We start from the raw sequence: 15,375 nt of genomic DNA on the forward strand, positions 1-15,375 counted from the left end.
GTGCATGTTACTGGAGGCATGGGTGATGCTGAATGCTGGTAGCAGTGGGAGAGGCAGCTTTTCTCACTGATATACTCCTCACTGCAGACCTGGTGCCTGAAGTTTGTCAATGTGGAGGAAGGGGCTTGTGTTTCTGCAGCTGGACAAATCCAGTGATCATTGGAAGCTGTAAAGGGACCGCTATGACAGGCAATGATCGGAGTAAAATTCTGGCCCTATTAGAGTTAATAGAAGTTTTGCATTTGACCTCAGTGAGGCCAAGGATTTTACCCGAGGAGTATTAGTCATCAGTATCGAGATGAATTAGATGACCTGTCAACAAGAAGCAGGCAAGGTTATTCCCATGGGCTGCTGAGCTCGGAATTGGAAAAGCTGGAAAAATAATGTCCAGCTTATTCCATTTATACCCACAGTGCATGCGCTGCCTGTATGCAATACCTAAGCATTTATCGCCTATTTTATTCTGTTCCTGTCAAACACGCAGGGGAACGCTTTGTTCAGGGAGGCAGGAGGGAATTGTAGAGCAAAGTTTCCTTGGAAGACTTCCCAGAACTGGGCTCAGCTCTCATAAACAAACCCTGGGAAGGCAGTTTTGGTGTACAACCTATGGTTCATATTTCTAGGAAATATTGTCAAGCAGAGCTACTAACAGCCCCATGGAAGTGCACACAGCTTGGAAAGCTTACAGCCTGGCGGGCACGCTCCTGCAGTGCTTCCTTGGAAATTGTTGCTCAGTTGTTTTTGAGAATGTGATCCACTTGAGACTTAGTAAACACAGCAAAAATGTCCCAAATTTTGAGTTTTCAAGTGCAGGCAGTTAGCACTGGGAAGGAAACAACAATTTCATAAGGAGGTTTGTGGGAGACTGCTTTTGTTTGTCATCTGACTCCAGAAGGTATCATCCTGCCCTCTGGGCATGGAAATATCCATTTGGGCACTAAGAACTGACCAGCACAATGTAGGCATCAAGTGATCAGAAACAGCCGTTTGCAAAAACTTCACAAGAAGGAATACAAGAATTTCTCAGGGAATAATAGAACAAATATATTTGAAACAAAGAATAAGCTGTTTGTGAGCAACAGGAAAATATATGTAGTTAATTTTTCTTTTTTTATTTTTTTATTTTTAAGAAATCAATGATTATATATAATTTGCCTGGATAAATATCACTAATCTTCATATTTATCTCACAAACCTTTTACCATGGAACTACCTCATTCTCAGTGTTTCCCTGGGCTGTTGGAACCAGTGGTGTTACTTGTGATACAGCTCAGCCCGTGCAGCAGATTTAAGTGCCAGTGTAAGCTGCTCTTGGTTTACCCACTATGCCACCTGCTCTCCCTGACTGTGGCAGGATGCAGCAGAGATGAGGCAGAGAAACAGGGCCCCACTGCCCCTCTCCTTACAGCTATGGGCAGTCAAACCATGCAAGCCATGGGGAGGTAAGAAATCTCTAATACCTATATTCTGGAGATAAGAAGGCGGCGGTAGTCAGCAGCAGCAGGGGTCCTGCACTTTGCATGTCTTGGGTGCAGCGGCTGCCCTGAGCACTGCACAGTGCTTGCGGGGTGCCTGCTCCAACCCAGGCAGGGCACGGGCCAATCCTCACGGTCTTAGTGATAGAGTCCTCACAGGGGCATGGGTCTGCTGGAGGAGACTCATCTCAGGCTTAGAGAGATGCAAACAGCCATAACCAAACGAGCACAGGAAGAAAGACAGTCGTGACAGCACAATTTTGAAGGAAAAATGGTGACGCTGTGCCATAACAGGGGGACTGGCTGGCTGAGCTGCAGCATAACAGCCAGGACCCCGAAGCTTGCCTGCTTTCACAGACCCCAAGGAAATGGCACTACAGCTGTGCCTGCGGAACCGGAGGGAGTGTGGTACCTGATATATCAGGTGGGTTTAGTGTCCATACGGCCAGGGTTGGGATTTGTCCCTCTCTCCATAAGAGCAAGGCTCCTTCCCTCTGCCAAACGCTGCCTGAATAACAGGATTCTTCAGCAAAGGTGAACTTACCCCAAACAGAGAGACAATGACATCTTTTGTACCAAAAGTTGTGCAAGACGGAAGGCAGATTGTTTCCTGGCAGGGAGGATCAGACGCTCGGCAGAGTCCCAGCACTGCAGCCATGGAGGGCGTTTGCATCCCTCTTTCCAAGAGCACTGCCACACACACTGGCGTGCCCAGGGACCCTCCACCAGGGCCGAGGGGAGCTCTCAAGTCATCTTTGCGGAGGGGAGGATGGTTCCTGCAAACAAACCGAGGAAATGCAGTGCAGCAGGGACTGCCAACATGCTCCCTGTTCAGAGGGCAGCTGCTCTTTAAATTCAGAGTGTTTCAATACATGCTATTTAAAAAAGAACTAATAAAAACTATTTATATATTTGCTCAAGAAGAAAGTTTGCAACAGTGAGATTTTTTAATTTTCATTTTTCCTTAAAATCCCCCTGCTCTCACCGTAACAAGATTGATGATTTCTGTGTTTCTCCTTTTAGGAGGATGACTAGAATAAGTTGCCAGCTGAATTTCTCTTTTATTTTATTCCAAGTTTTAATTTATGACAGGAGAAGTGTGGCTAAGCTTCTTATTTTCTCCAATTATTTTTTGGCACAGAACCCTGGGTCTCTCACAGCTATGCATTCTGTATTGTTTCAATCATGTTAAGACTGAAAGGAAGGATGTAAGTGACTAGTGATGGCCAAGTACTGACGACAAAGCCTTGGGACAGCGGGTGAAGCAGAACTGTGTTTCCCCATGCGTGAGTTTGATGCTTAGACCTGGAAATCACTTGATGGTGAAGTGGATGCTCAGCCCTGAATCGCACATCCCCATACTCTGGCAGATAGGTGATGACGTGTGTTTGTACATACACACACACGGATCAGCAGGTGCATTAAATTGTGATGTAATGCATAGGTAGCAGATTGAAACTTGGCATCAATGTTAAGAAATACAGACCATTTTGTCTGTAAAAAATGCTTTTAATGGCTGACTTACTGTATCATCAAACTCCAGTGACATGCCTCAGTGAGGGAATTCAGTGTTTAGTATAGGATCTAATTCTGGAACTTCAGAACATAAATCTGCAAGTCCACATCTATGAATTAACTTCATTTCTGTTAGACTCAATGGAATGTTCTGTGGGTAAATTAAGGATTTATTGTCCCAGGTATTGAAAATTAAATTACTGAAATCTCCTTTCCTCATCTGCCAGAGAGGTTGTGGAAATTTCCCATCATATATATCTTCTTTACCCTTGCACTGCTGCCTTTTAATTGAGGTTTGGCTCCATGGCTTCATTTACACCCAGAGGCAGCAGAGGTGGCAGCAGTCCAGTCTGCAGACCTGCGTTGTTTGTATGGACATAATACACAATTTGCTGTAGACTTCCTCTTCACTCCTTACATGCTGCGTGATGTCCTGGCACACAGGATGTCTGTGTCAAGGCTGTGTCATCTCTGTGCATGAGCAACCCTGGACAAATCATCCCATACCGAGATAACAGTAAATAAATGAAAAAGGTGCATTTCCTGAAACAAACCCACACTTTTGGTCTTCATCATCAAGCTTGGATTTGACTTCATGTGTTTTAGAGGTTGTAAGTATTGTAATATTGTATTACAGGCCCAAGGCACACATTGCCTGATTCCATGTAAGCAACAGGGAGCCAGACTCTGCCCGCCCAGGCAACTTATGTAGATGTCCATAGATTTCCTTGGATAGGCTGGTCCTGGATGGGCTTTCAATATTTTCTGTAACTAAATTTAGCTCTAACAACGTTGTTCTGATCACTTTGCTACATCCTATGATCTAACATCTCCACATTTTAGTTGTTACAAGAATTTTCAGGAATTTAAATATTTCATCATCTCTCTGGAGCGCCAAGAGCAGCAGGAAGTCTGTAGCTGGTTAAGGCATTGCATGGGCCATTGACAGAGGTCTTCTCTTTCCTCCCTGACATCTTTAGTGTGAATGCGAATTTATCTTTTAGATCTACAAACCTATGGCTGGCTTTAAAGCCCTCCCTGATTTTCCATCATCCAGGAATGCTTCAGCAACTGCTTTGTTCTCAGCCTCTGGCCATGTGGTGCGATCTATCGGCACTTCCCTTTCCAGTCAGCATAGGAATGTTGGAAGTAAAATATTGTCTTTTCAGACCAGGGCTTGCTGACCTCCCCAGGCTCGGACGCCAGGTCCATTGTTTGACACATATTAGGAGCCCAGGCTGGAGACACACTGCACAGGTCCGCAGGGCAGGAGGTCCCCAGGGCTGGAAGAGGACTCCAGTCCATCAGCGCTGGGAGGAACCAGGTCTCAGGAAATACTGGACACCCTCAAGCAAAGCAAAACAAACGTACATGAACTCCTGCAGGAGTCAGGGAAGGAGCATAAGGAAGGAATTACCAGTTTTGTTTCACTGTCTCCAAAAGGATTTAGGGAAAACATGGAGAGTTGGAAAAGACATGATTTGGGATTGGTCTAGGTGGTGCTAGTGGCCAAGGAGGAGGGGGAGGGCAGCTTGGCGGCACAGGCAGAGGGATGGGGACCTCTCTGGGCTGGAGAGGTGCTTTGGAAAGGTGGTATCAGAGCTACAGGTGGACAGCATGGTGGCACCAAACAGGTACATCATCCCTGCCACCAGGTCATCATCAGAGCCCGATCACCCCAGATTAATCCAAACCAATTTTTAGCTTGTTTGCTTTTATTTTCCACCCTGCACTCACAGCACCCTGCCCATGTGTGGCTACAGCAGAGCCACAGTGCACAAGGTCTCAGCATTTTTCTACCAGTTCCCTAGTGCACCGTGGTTCCCTGGGGCCTCCATAAACAGCATCATCAGGTCTGGGAAATGATTAAAAATAATGGGGGAAAAAAACCAAGCAAAGAAACACAGACATCCCCATGAATGCAAGCAACTAAAATGGCCACAGAAATAGCAAACAACCTTTCAAAGTTTAGCTTAATTTTCATTTCACTGTAAATGGAAATTCATTGCACTGGTGCTGCTCCAAGGTCCATGGTGTTTCTGTCCAAAAGGTTTGATGGTGCTTTGATGGATCAGGTAGAGAAATACCTCTCTGGAGCCGCGAGCTCTGGCTGCTGCAAGGGACTGGGCAGCCCTTAGCTCTGACCTGGCAGCAGAACTCAGACACTCCTATGGTACCATAAACTACTTTTTTTCTCATTCTAATTCAAGTTAATGCTTGTTACCAAATATTAGCATCTTACCTGTAATGTACCAAATTACAGAGCTCTGGCAGCCAGAGAGATAAACACGAGCAACAGTCAGTGCTTGCAAGTTATTAAACTCCAAAGATATAAATATTTATATGGCAAGCTACAAGACGCCAAGTTTCAGACTATAAACCCCACTGAACGACCACATCAAGGAAGCAGGCACCAAACCATCAAGTTAAATCATTCAGATCCCGCTCCCTCCACACTTCCTGCAGCCCCTGCCCATGGGCAGGGTAAGGCAAGGGAGACTGCCTGCCGTTGCCTGGGCTCCTGGAGGCAGCTGAGCATCCAGCCTTGGGTGCCAGCCCTGCCCCAGCCACTTTCCCAAAGCGAGAGAAGTTCAACAGAGGCAGAATAACATTTCTGAGCTGTCCGGAGCCCCATTCTCAGAGCCACCCACCAGCAGCAGGCCCAGGGAAATCAAGAGATCTGGCAACATTTAGGATGGTGGGAAAATCAGGCTGTGAATTCAGAGGTACACAGTCATTCAAGCTGCACCCCAACGGCGAACTCTGCTATGAGACATAAACCTTGTAATGACCACGGGGAACAGGCTGGACTCAGCAGCACCAGCACTAGCTTTACTCAACACACTTTAATCTGAATTTATTTTCCAGATCATTCCTCTTGCTCCCTGTACCCCAAGTGACCTTTTGATGACACCTGGCACATCCCTGTTGCCACGGCTGCCCAGGCAGCACTGCCACCCTCACCCGCCTCTGCTGCCCTCCGGGCCACAAGCCAAAACCAAAACTCACCCAGCAAACACCACCGGAAGTCAACAAGAGAATATTTCTGAAAGCAGATTATATTGCTGTTCTCTGCAAGGAGCTTTGAAAAAGCCGTCTGCTCCCTCTGCTACTGAGTGGAAGATACCAATTACAGTAAAAAGCATTACACTCATTTTTTCCTGATTTTTTTTCCCCCTCTCTTTACTCCACCTTTTTGGCAGCAACTTTTTGCAAAAAAAATATTTTCATTTGAATTTGTAAAAATTCAAATTTTATTTCTGCTCAGCCTTGACTGATTTCTGAGTTCACTTCATCACTCGCAGACTTCTCATTCATTATTTCCCCCTCTTTTCCTTTTTTAGTTTCAGTCTTTTCTACAGAACTTCCTCCACTTTGGAATCATTTGAAAGTGACACAGAAAAGCAAACAAACTGGGAATTTTCCGGTTTTGGAGAAAATTTGAGAAGTTACAGAATGGAGAAGACAATTAAAAAAAGAATAAAATAAAATAAATTTTAAAAATTACATTCACATAGGAAGGGGAGAAAAGCAGGAAAAGGGGGAAAATCAAAACAGTTAAATATTTTAAATTATTTTTCATCAGTATTAAATCTTTCAAATTGCTCAATTTCAAACCTGAAAGGAGCAGCACAGACTCATATAAACAGTAAAAGGATAAAGTACACTGAGATTAAATAAGAAGGGAAAATACCTGTTTACATACAGACAGAAAGTGACTGAGGAAAGCAGAAAGTCCTTACGCGCTTGAATGCTCTCAGCAGCATCTACAGCCACTGAGACCTTGTGCCCCTCAGAAGCAGAGGCTGAGGGGTTGGGGCCCACGCATGTTTCTAACTACGTTTCCTGGCTTGCAGGCCATTAGGCTGAAGAAAAAAGCTGCATTTCACAAAGCAGTGGAAGCTGCTTTGACCCCAGCAAATGTCCCGGTGCCAGGGAGCACTCCTGCATGGTGGCACTCCATCACCTAGTTGCGTTAGACCTCCCGCTGCACAAAGCTCTTTCTGGGCCATGCTAGCACATGCTCTTACCCACAGTTTCCCATGGTCCAGGAGCCAGTGGGGCTTTTGGAGGTAAAATAGGTTCAGGGTATGGGGTATGGCAGTGGGATGCTCAGTACCGGAGTGGTCCCAGACACCCTTGGTTTGCTGGCATGGCCATGGAGATGCCAGCAGCTCTACAGGTAGGTGGTGGCCTCTCGGCTCTCCCTCTCTCTAGCCTGTGCGACAGCAACGTTGAGGCACTGAAGCCACTCCTCGGCATTCTTCTCGTCTTTGGCCTTGAAAACATAGGTTTTGCTGTCCGTGAAGATCTCAAAGGCCCGGGGCAGGCTGCGGTCCCTGCGCTTCTTTGCCACCACTTTAACGCTCTGCACCTTGCTGAGCTCAATGGGGCAGTCATCGGGGTCATCTTTCTGAAACACAGGGAAGACAGACAGAACTGAGTTCATTTGGTAGTTTCCATCATTTTAATAAACAGTTGATGTCTCTAGAACTGAGCTTGTAAATGTTGCTCGTGGGGGCAAATGCACTGATGGAGACTTCCTAAAAGAGCCTTAGGGGAGTTAGAAACCCTGTTCCCATGCAGTGCCACACTCCCCCACATGGGCTGTCATGGTCTACTGCACGCAACAGCCAAAGGTCCACACCAGTGCCCATAAGCTGTTCCCCTCAGCATTCGCACTTTTTAGTTCCTGCTTCAGCTGTTAACATGGGCTTAGATTTTCCTTTCTCTGGCTTTTAATAACGGAGACCGCTGCTACTGGTGTGAGGCACAACAAGTGCCAATAGCAAATGCTTCCTAGGTACAAACATCAGCCAGTTCTTGCGGACTGAAGAAAGCTATCTTCTCTTAAGCAGTAATAAGTTGTTCCCCTTCTCAGAGTCTCCACCCAAAAATGGAAGCAACAACTCATTTTATTGGTTTTGAAAACAGAACGGATACCTTGAATCTGACCTGGGAATGTGAGCCATTTCTTGGTGGGGAACGGAAAATACAGGACAGCTCCCTTGCTATTTTGTTTGAAAACATGTAAAATAGGTATGTCTAGGAAATCTTAGCATTGTTGTACGAAATATGATGCAGGGAGCATAAGAGAGAATTGTACAAAATCATGGAAGTTTCCTGCAGGAGAAGAGATTTGTGGGCTCCTAAAAACATGTACAAATTAGGTCTCCAGGTGAGAAGTTTAAGCTGAAGGCCCTGATTCCTCAAGCATATTTGTTTTTCCTGTTCAGCTTCCTATGCTTTTTACTGAGAGGAGTAAGGCAGATCTTCCAAAAGCTTTCTGCTCCTATCATACTGGAAATATCTGGACTGATCTAAGTGAGAATTAGAGGTTAATTATCTTTCAGGAGCTGAGCATGACTCTGAACAGGCTGCAGTATGGGAACTGCAGTCTCCAGAGCTGCTCTGCCTGCCCCAGCTTCATCTGGTCTCCCAGCAGGTCAGGTCTGAAATGCAGGACCAGAGCTGGGCAGGGAGACTTCTCCTGCAATAATGTCTCAGTCCTTCTGGAAATGAACCAGCAAAAATTTACTGCTCTAAGGAAAAGCTCATCTGAAAAGACCTTCCAAAAGAAGTGCCAAACCCAATGGCTGTGATTTCTCTCTAGGATTTGATGGTCCACTACGATTACAATCATAGAATCACTGAACCAACTAGGTTGGAAAAGACGTTTAAGACCATCAAGTCCAACCATTACCCCAGGACTGCCAAGTCCACCACTAAACCATGTCACTAAGGCCTCATCTACACAGGTTTTGAGCACTTCCAGGGATGCTGATTCCACCACTTTAGTGGGAAACCTGTGAAGAAATTTTTCCTAATCTAAACCTCCCGTGGCACAGCTTGAGGCTGTTACCTCTTGTCCTCTCACTTGTTACTTGGGAGAAGAGACTGACCCCCCACCTCACTATAACCTCCTTTCAGGTAGTTGTAGAGAGTGAAAAGGTCCCCCCTGAGATTTCTCAAGACTAAACAATCCCCATTCCCTCAGCCGTTCCTCATAAGACTTGTGCTCCAGGCCCCTCACCAGCTTTGTTGCCCTTTTCTGGACCTGGTCAATGTCTTTCTTGCAGTGAGGGGCCCAGAACTGAACACAGTATTCTGGGTGTGGCCTCACCAGTGCCAAATACAGGGGGAATTACCACCAATCTGCTATTTTTCCACATCCATAATGAATACCCAGGATGTGTTTCCCAACTTTTGGAACAATTCTGGGTTGCATACATATGTATTATTTGTAGTTAAGGTCTCCCACATTCCTGAAGTGCCATAATTTTCAGGCAATCCCCTTGTTTCTGACTCAGAACAGCTTTTAAGTCCATCCCTTGACTGGAGCAGCTCTCCAGCAAAAGAGGCTGGCACAAATCCCTCAGCAGGGCCAGCACTGGGTGAGCATGAAGACCCCTCCAGGATATGGGAGGTCCCTGGGCTGTGAGTGGCACTGACAGTGCAGAGCCATCATCTTCCCAGCATATCTCTGTCCTCTGGCGCTGCTGCTGCACGTTCTGGGATGGGGCATTTATTTGTCTGTCTCATTCTTTTTTTTTATCAGGGACCCTATTCCAGACCTGAAAAGTTCCTTTAGATGGATAATTTTCCACTAAAATGTTCAGTTCTGAGAAAACTTTCCATCAATAATGAAGTTCATCTCCAAATTCACATGGGAACAAATGAGCCATTACTGATTGCCTGTGCATGACCATGGGACCACAGCAGTGACCCACCCTCCCCTGCTTCCACAAACACCAGTTAAGGCTTTATCAACAAACTAAGCTGGCTTTGCACTGAAATCCAACCTGCAAGAAACATGATTAGAATTTTATCACAGAAAATGCAAAGCAGCAATAGACCTGATAACCAAAACTTTGTACCCTGTGAACCAAACCCTTTCAGTTAGAAGCCTATCTAGGAAAAATTATATACTCCTTTCCTAACCATCATATGATTCTATGATTCATTACCATACAGTGTTTGACCTCAAGTTGCTAGAGAAAGTTGACTGTACCCTAGGCACATTTCTGTGGAAGGAGTTTACCACAATTTTCCAGGAGTTTAGAATTTGGCTCATTCTCGGACCTCTTATGTTTTAGTTTTCTCCTGCCTCCCCTTTACCCACTGGCCATACAGTTGCTTACACAGAGCTAACATTGTTCGCATGGTTACTCAGAGGAAGGGAAGGTTCATGGTGGGGCTCCAGGAATAAGCAGGCACAGCCAGCTGGCCACCTCACAATACCTCCTCTGTCTTAGGTTTGTATTTCTAACTGAGCAGTGCGTAAAGTCCAAACACCCACACAGCACCCAGCCCTGCTCCACAGCGCCAGAGATGATGGGACAGAGCTGTCGCGCTCTGCCAGGCAAGCACCATCTGGCTTTGAGGACCAAAACAGGCACCAGATGCAGCTGGGCAGAAGTGTCTACTGCTGCTTTAGCTGACCACAGCCTGGAGCGCTGCATCTTGCTATACTATTGGCACCCGCGCTCAGCTGGCAAGGTGCGAGGCTGGTCCTGCCGCTGGGTGCCAGAGGTGCACAGGAGCACACCTCCCATGGGGTCTGAAAATCACACTTTTATTGTCCAAACCACTGAGTCCAGGTTTCATACCTCCAGCCCTGATTAAAGAGCTCAAAATTTTGTGTTTGGTGTCTGCAACAGTCAGCTCAGGGCACATGTACAACCTAAACCAGTGGGCTTAGGATTGCTTCAGGCAGTAACCCAAGCAGTGGTTAAGAGCGGGACTTGACTTGCGAATTTAGGCAAAAAATGTAAAAGTAACAGGATATAAAATATAGAAGCAAAAGGATATAATGCACCAGCTTGAAAGACTGATTACTCAGACACAATAACCCTGCTGCTGCCCCTGAGGGGCTGGATGCCAGCCTGCTACACTGACGAACCAGTCCAGGTATTTGTGTTCAACTTTAAAAAGAAGCAAAGAAGCCTTGAGTTTGCCAGTTAAAAAGGGAAAGTCAATCTGTTGAGCAAAATCTGCTGTTCAACTATCTAAACGGCCAGCTTCACCTGCCTGTGACGCATTGTATGTCCCTGCATGAACAGGGGGAGCACTGAGAATACAAATCTAAGGAGGCAATTGCATCCCAGGAGTAATCAAGGTATTCTGATGTGCCTTATGCCTGGCTTGTTTGGTGAGCTAGTTAAAGCCATTCTGTTAAATACATTTCTATAAGCCAATCAACTTGCTAAATAATGACAATTATTTTGACCCTCTTTCAAAAGTGAGCATCAGCCAGTACTGAGCTATAGTTAGGGTACATGTACGGGTTAAACTGTCTTCAGAATCTCAGCCAAAACATCAGAAAAAGTCACTAGAGAGTCGGGAAAAGGCTAATAATAATTTTCATTGTGAAAAGCTGAAGAAAGTTATTTTCTAATAATTGAGAAATAATGACTAATGAGTATTGGATTCAACTACCTGCTCTTCCACGCCCTGGGACACACTTGTCTCTGAGTCCAATCAGTATGAATTTCAAACAATTCCACAGGCATTTCAGCAGAATTTCTCTGAATTTAGATGAGGGTAGAAGTGAAAGCAAAAAACCTCCATTCCTTTGGGAGAAAAACATTTCAGTAGCACCTTGCTTTACACACACATTTCCTGCACAAATAACGCCAATTATAATGCCATCATTTCAAGAGCAGTTACTAATGTACAAAAGCGGGCAAGACTTTCAAAAAAGGTGAACCGTGGCTTGATTATGGAGGCTGCCCTGAGGTGTGCAGAAGGGCCTGACTTTCTTGCCCCTGAACGCTGCTGGTCCCATGAAAATTGGACACCCAAAAATGACAGCTCACTTTTGAGCATGTTGGCTATGGCTGCTACATACCTTGCTATCCCATGCCATGCACTTTGCAAGTGGAAAAAATACATTTACCTGAGCAGAATTTATTGGATTTGTGTTTATACAAGGAAATAAAGAATCGCTGGTTGAAAGTGGAAACAATTTTTGAACCCACCGTAATTCCTTCAGGAACAGAAGCTTTTGCAATATCTGTGAGGTGACCCTGGGATGCCTCGAGGCAGAGGGATGATGCTCAGGCACAGGTCACCAGTTAGTAGGGTATAAATTACAGTGTCACAATGTTGAGCCATGGGCATTTGTTGGCTCAACAAGAGCAGAGCCAGTTTAAGACTGAGCACTTGCAAAAATTATATGCTCTTGATCCAAAGAGAAAAATGTAGCTAAAGATGGTGAGCAACCCCTTGGCTGAAGTCGGCCATGCGGCATACAGAGACCACACGCAAAGATGTGTGGTAAAAACCGCTGGGAAATGGTGTTGGGGAGGAGGGAAAGAGAGAAATAAAATTGGTGATTTTCTGACTTACAGATTTTCCTTTCCGAAAAAGCAGCTGGTTGCCAGCCAGGGTGAAGTAGCGAGTTTTCCACCTTTTGATAAACTTCCACCGGACTTGCTTCTCTTTAAGCTTGCCTTCCATCAGAGGTTGGCCATCCTGATTTACAACTGGGGAGGTGAACACACAATGAGGGGGTTATTTCTGTCCTCCCTTTCCCTCAGCCAGAAGCCAGACTTTTCCTGTGATGCAGAAAAGGTTTTTTGCAGTTTTGCAGCTCCAAGACCACATTCCTCCCAACCTCAAGCATTCAGCTATCACTTCAGAAAGACATTTCAGCCCTTAGTCATGTTTTGCCTGGGAGGCTAGCAGATGAAGCTGACAGCTCGGACTCCTCTGTCCACCACTTTTTCTATTCCCTTAGCCATCATGTACTTAACCCCACCATTACACCTCCCCGTTCTTCCTCAGCCCTGCAAGAAGTTATAATTTCATGGAATTGTCTCTGATGCTTTAATCCCCACTACAGAGTTCAGTACAATATTCTTACAGTATTTTGGATAGGAATGTTTTGAGGATATCACTCTCCATTACATGCAACAGCTTGCTTCATTGGAGCAGCAGCCCTATGGAGAAGGAATTAGAAGACAGAAGCAGGATGTCCACATCCTGCTGAGAGACCAGGCGCCATCCCACTGGAGCAATTGCCAACCTCTTGTAGGTAGTTCCAGCCCAGATATGTGACTTTTTGCTGAGAAAGGGGTTGGTGAGTCCAAGGGCTTTGTCTCCCAGATATGATGCTTCCCATCCTCACCCTCCCAAGACAAGACCCCTTCTTCCCTTAGGAAAAGGATATGTTTGTTATCAGCTTTTCCTCATCCAGTGTTCAAGCAATAACCTAGCTCTACATTCTGTAGAGGTTACTCGCTGTTACGTGTTCATTATTTTTTCTAGTTCTCTCTTCAGGGATATTTCAAAAGTCATTTAACATTAGCGATCCATTTTGTAAAAATAATCCTTACAGCAAACTCAGAGTTACTTACATCCTGTAGATCTCACAGCACTGACTGGTTGGTAATGCGACATTTTCTATCATCACTTTCACATTTCTAAAATAACACAATATATTTTCACATCTGTATGGCAAACGCCAGAGCGACTCACAGCTCAGCCCCAGGTATCCATCCTGCTCCCGCAGGACCAGTCAAGGTCTTTTCATCATGTTCCCCATTGAGGACATCGATGTTTTTACCATCTGGGGCAAAATTTACGTACAAACCACTACCGTATCATTGGCCAGTAACACTGCCTGGCCTGTACCCTGGGTAATAAGAGCTAAACCAGCATTCCTGCCACACATGTGGCAGTCCTTACACAGCCTATTTTAAATCTGGGATGGGTAACTGCCCAAGTCAAAGGGGAGGAAGGAGGAGAGGGAGAGACACAAAAGCTTCTGTCCCCCAGTGACCTGTGCTGCAGTGCATTGCCCAAGAATAATCTAAAATGCAATGAAAATTACTTAGTGTACAGTATCAATGTTCAATACTTGCAAGTGTACAGTACAGTTCAATACTGTAATGACTATAATTGGCATAGAAGCAGAAATACAGGCACATCCAGCTACTTTACCTTCAGCTCAGCCACTTCCCAATCCATTTATCTTCTATAGTGGTCTGAAAAGTGGCTTCAATTTGCCTTAGGAAAAAATCTTATGTTTGTCACTATAGATTTTCCTTCAACCAATTCCCTTAAAAATAAAAACCAGATAAAGTCTCTAGGAAAGGGAAATAAACCCTTCTTTTTATCATATTATAAAATTATTGCTGTGTTTAAAGTTACTTTCAGAATTCAAAGTACTGCATGCATATTGGGAAGCCTCACACTTTCATTTACAGCTTATTTGTGAGGTTGTGGCCATCTCTACCTCCAGCCCTGTGACCACAGTGCTCACCTGCCATCAGTATTCACTGGCACCTCAGCTTGAAGCATGTGAGGTTCTAGGAGTTGGAAGAGCGTTCCCACATTTGGCATGCAAAAAGGAATATTGCAGCACAAGAAAAGTCCAGCAATCAAGGGGCTCACCATGGGCTATAAACCACATCTGCAGAGCAGCCTCAAGCCACCACCCTTCACATAAGGAGCAAACAATTTAAAAGTCCTCTAATATCATGGCTGGGTTTCTTTTTTCCCTTCTCTTCTATTTTTTACACAGATAGACAAGACACATGGTGTCTTGTGTGAGGTCTAGTGTGAGGCATCTCTGCCCATGCAGGGGGGGTTAGAACTAGATGATCTTAAGGTCCTTTCCAACCCTAACCATTCTATGATTCTGTGGATGGATCAGATAAACTGAAGAGCAGTCCAAGGCATAAGCGCTCTAAGAACAGATGTTTCTTGACGTGTTATTTGACTTCGAGCCCTTCCCAGCACCTGTCAGATGGTCAGTTATCCTATGGCTGGCAGTACCTTAGCACAAACGTTTACCCAGTAACACTAATTCTTGAAAGTGTTCGCTATTGCCTGTGCATGAGCCTTTCAGAGCCCTGAACACAGTAGACTGGTGTGATGCTGAGGACATGAGGTGAGCAGGGTGGCCCAGCACAGCCATCAAAGGTAGCATCTGGGGTTTCAAAGGCTTTATAGCTTTTGGGGCACATACCTCTATTCACAACCTCCTGTCTGGTAGAGGAAAAAGAAACAATGTAAATACAGTGCATCAGATTTAGATAAAGAATGTGTTTTTTTCCCCAGCACTGTTTATATTGGCAGAGAGGCAGGCTTCGGGGGTCTTCAGTGTGTACTATTGCAATTTCCTCATGAAAGACTATAAATATTTCTGTCTCTCTAGACAGCTTTTGGAAGGAGATGGAATGAATGAAAAGGGTGGTGGCCAAGTTTCAGCTTCGATATGGAACTGCAGCTGTGATTTCCATGATAATAACCGGAGACGCTCTGCTCCTTGTAGCCTGCTTCATTGCTAGCTTGATGCAGCAGTTCTTTTCTGTACATTTTCATGCCAGCACCGACACAATACACTGTCGAAGCTGGCACAGGACAAAGTAAACAG

General features: G+C 45.2%; 1 protein-coding gene across 7 annotated transcripts in view; it reads right to left on the reverse strand.

The window, feature by feature from the left end:
• Window positions 1-6,031: 6,031 nt before the first annotated feature.
• The window catches only part of VEPH1 (ventricular zone expressed PH domain containing 1), a 104,785-nt gene continuing 95,441 nt past the window's right edge, over window positions 6,032-15,375 (reverse strand). For 4 of the 7 annotated variants that reach the window (XM_030496573.1, XM_030496572.1, XM_030496574.1 and 1 more), the window contains 2 exons: window positions 12,342-12,478; window positions 6,032-7,404 (listed from right to left, as the gene is read on the reverse strand). In XM_030496573.1, coding sequence (XP_030352433.1) covers window positions 7,168-7,404; window positions 12,342-12,478 — 374 coding nt within the window. In that variant the 3' untranslated portion in view covers window positions 6,032-7,167. Of the gene's footprint in view, window positions 7,405-10,415; window positions 11,564-12,341; window positions 12,479-15,375 lie in introns of those variants that run through there. The other 3 variants (XR_003992961.1, XR_003992960.1, XM_030496576.1) reach the window with 1 other exon arrangement.

Source organism: Strigops habroptila, chromosome 8 (genome assembly GCF_004027225.2).
Source record: "Strigops habroptila isolate Jane chromosome 8, bStrHab1.2.pri, whole genome shotgun sequence".
Lineage (NCBI taxonomy): Eukaryota > Metazoa > Chordata > Aves > Psittaciformes > Psittacidae > Strigops > Strigops habroptila.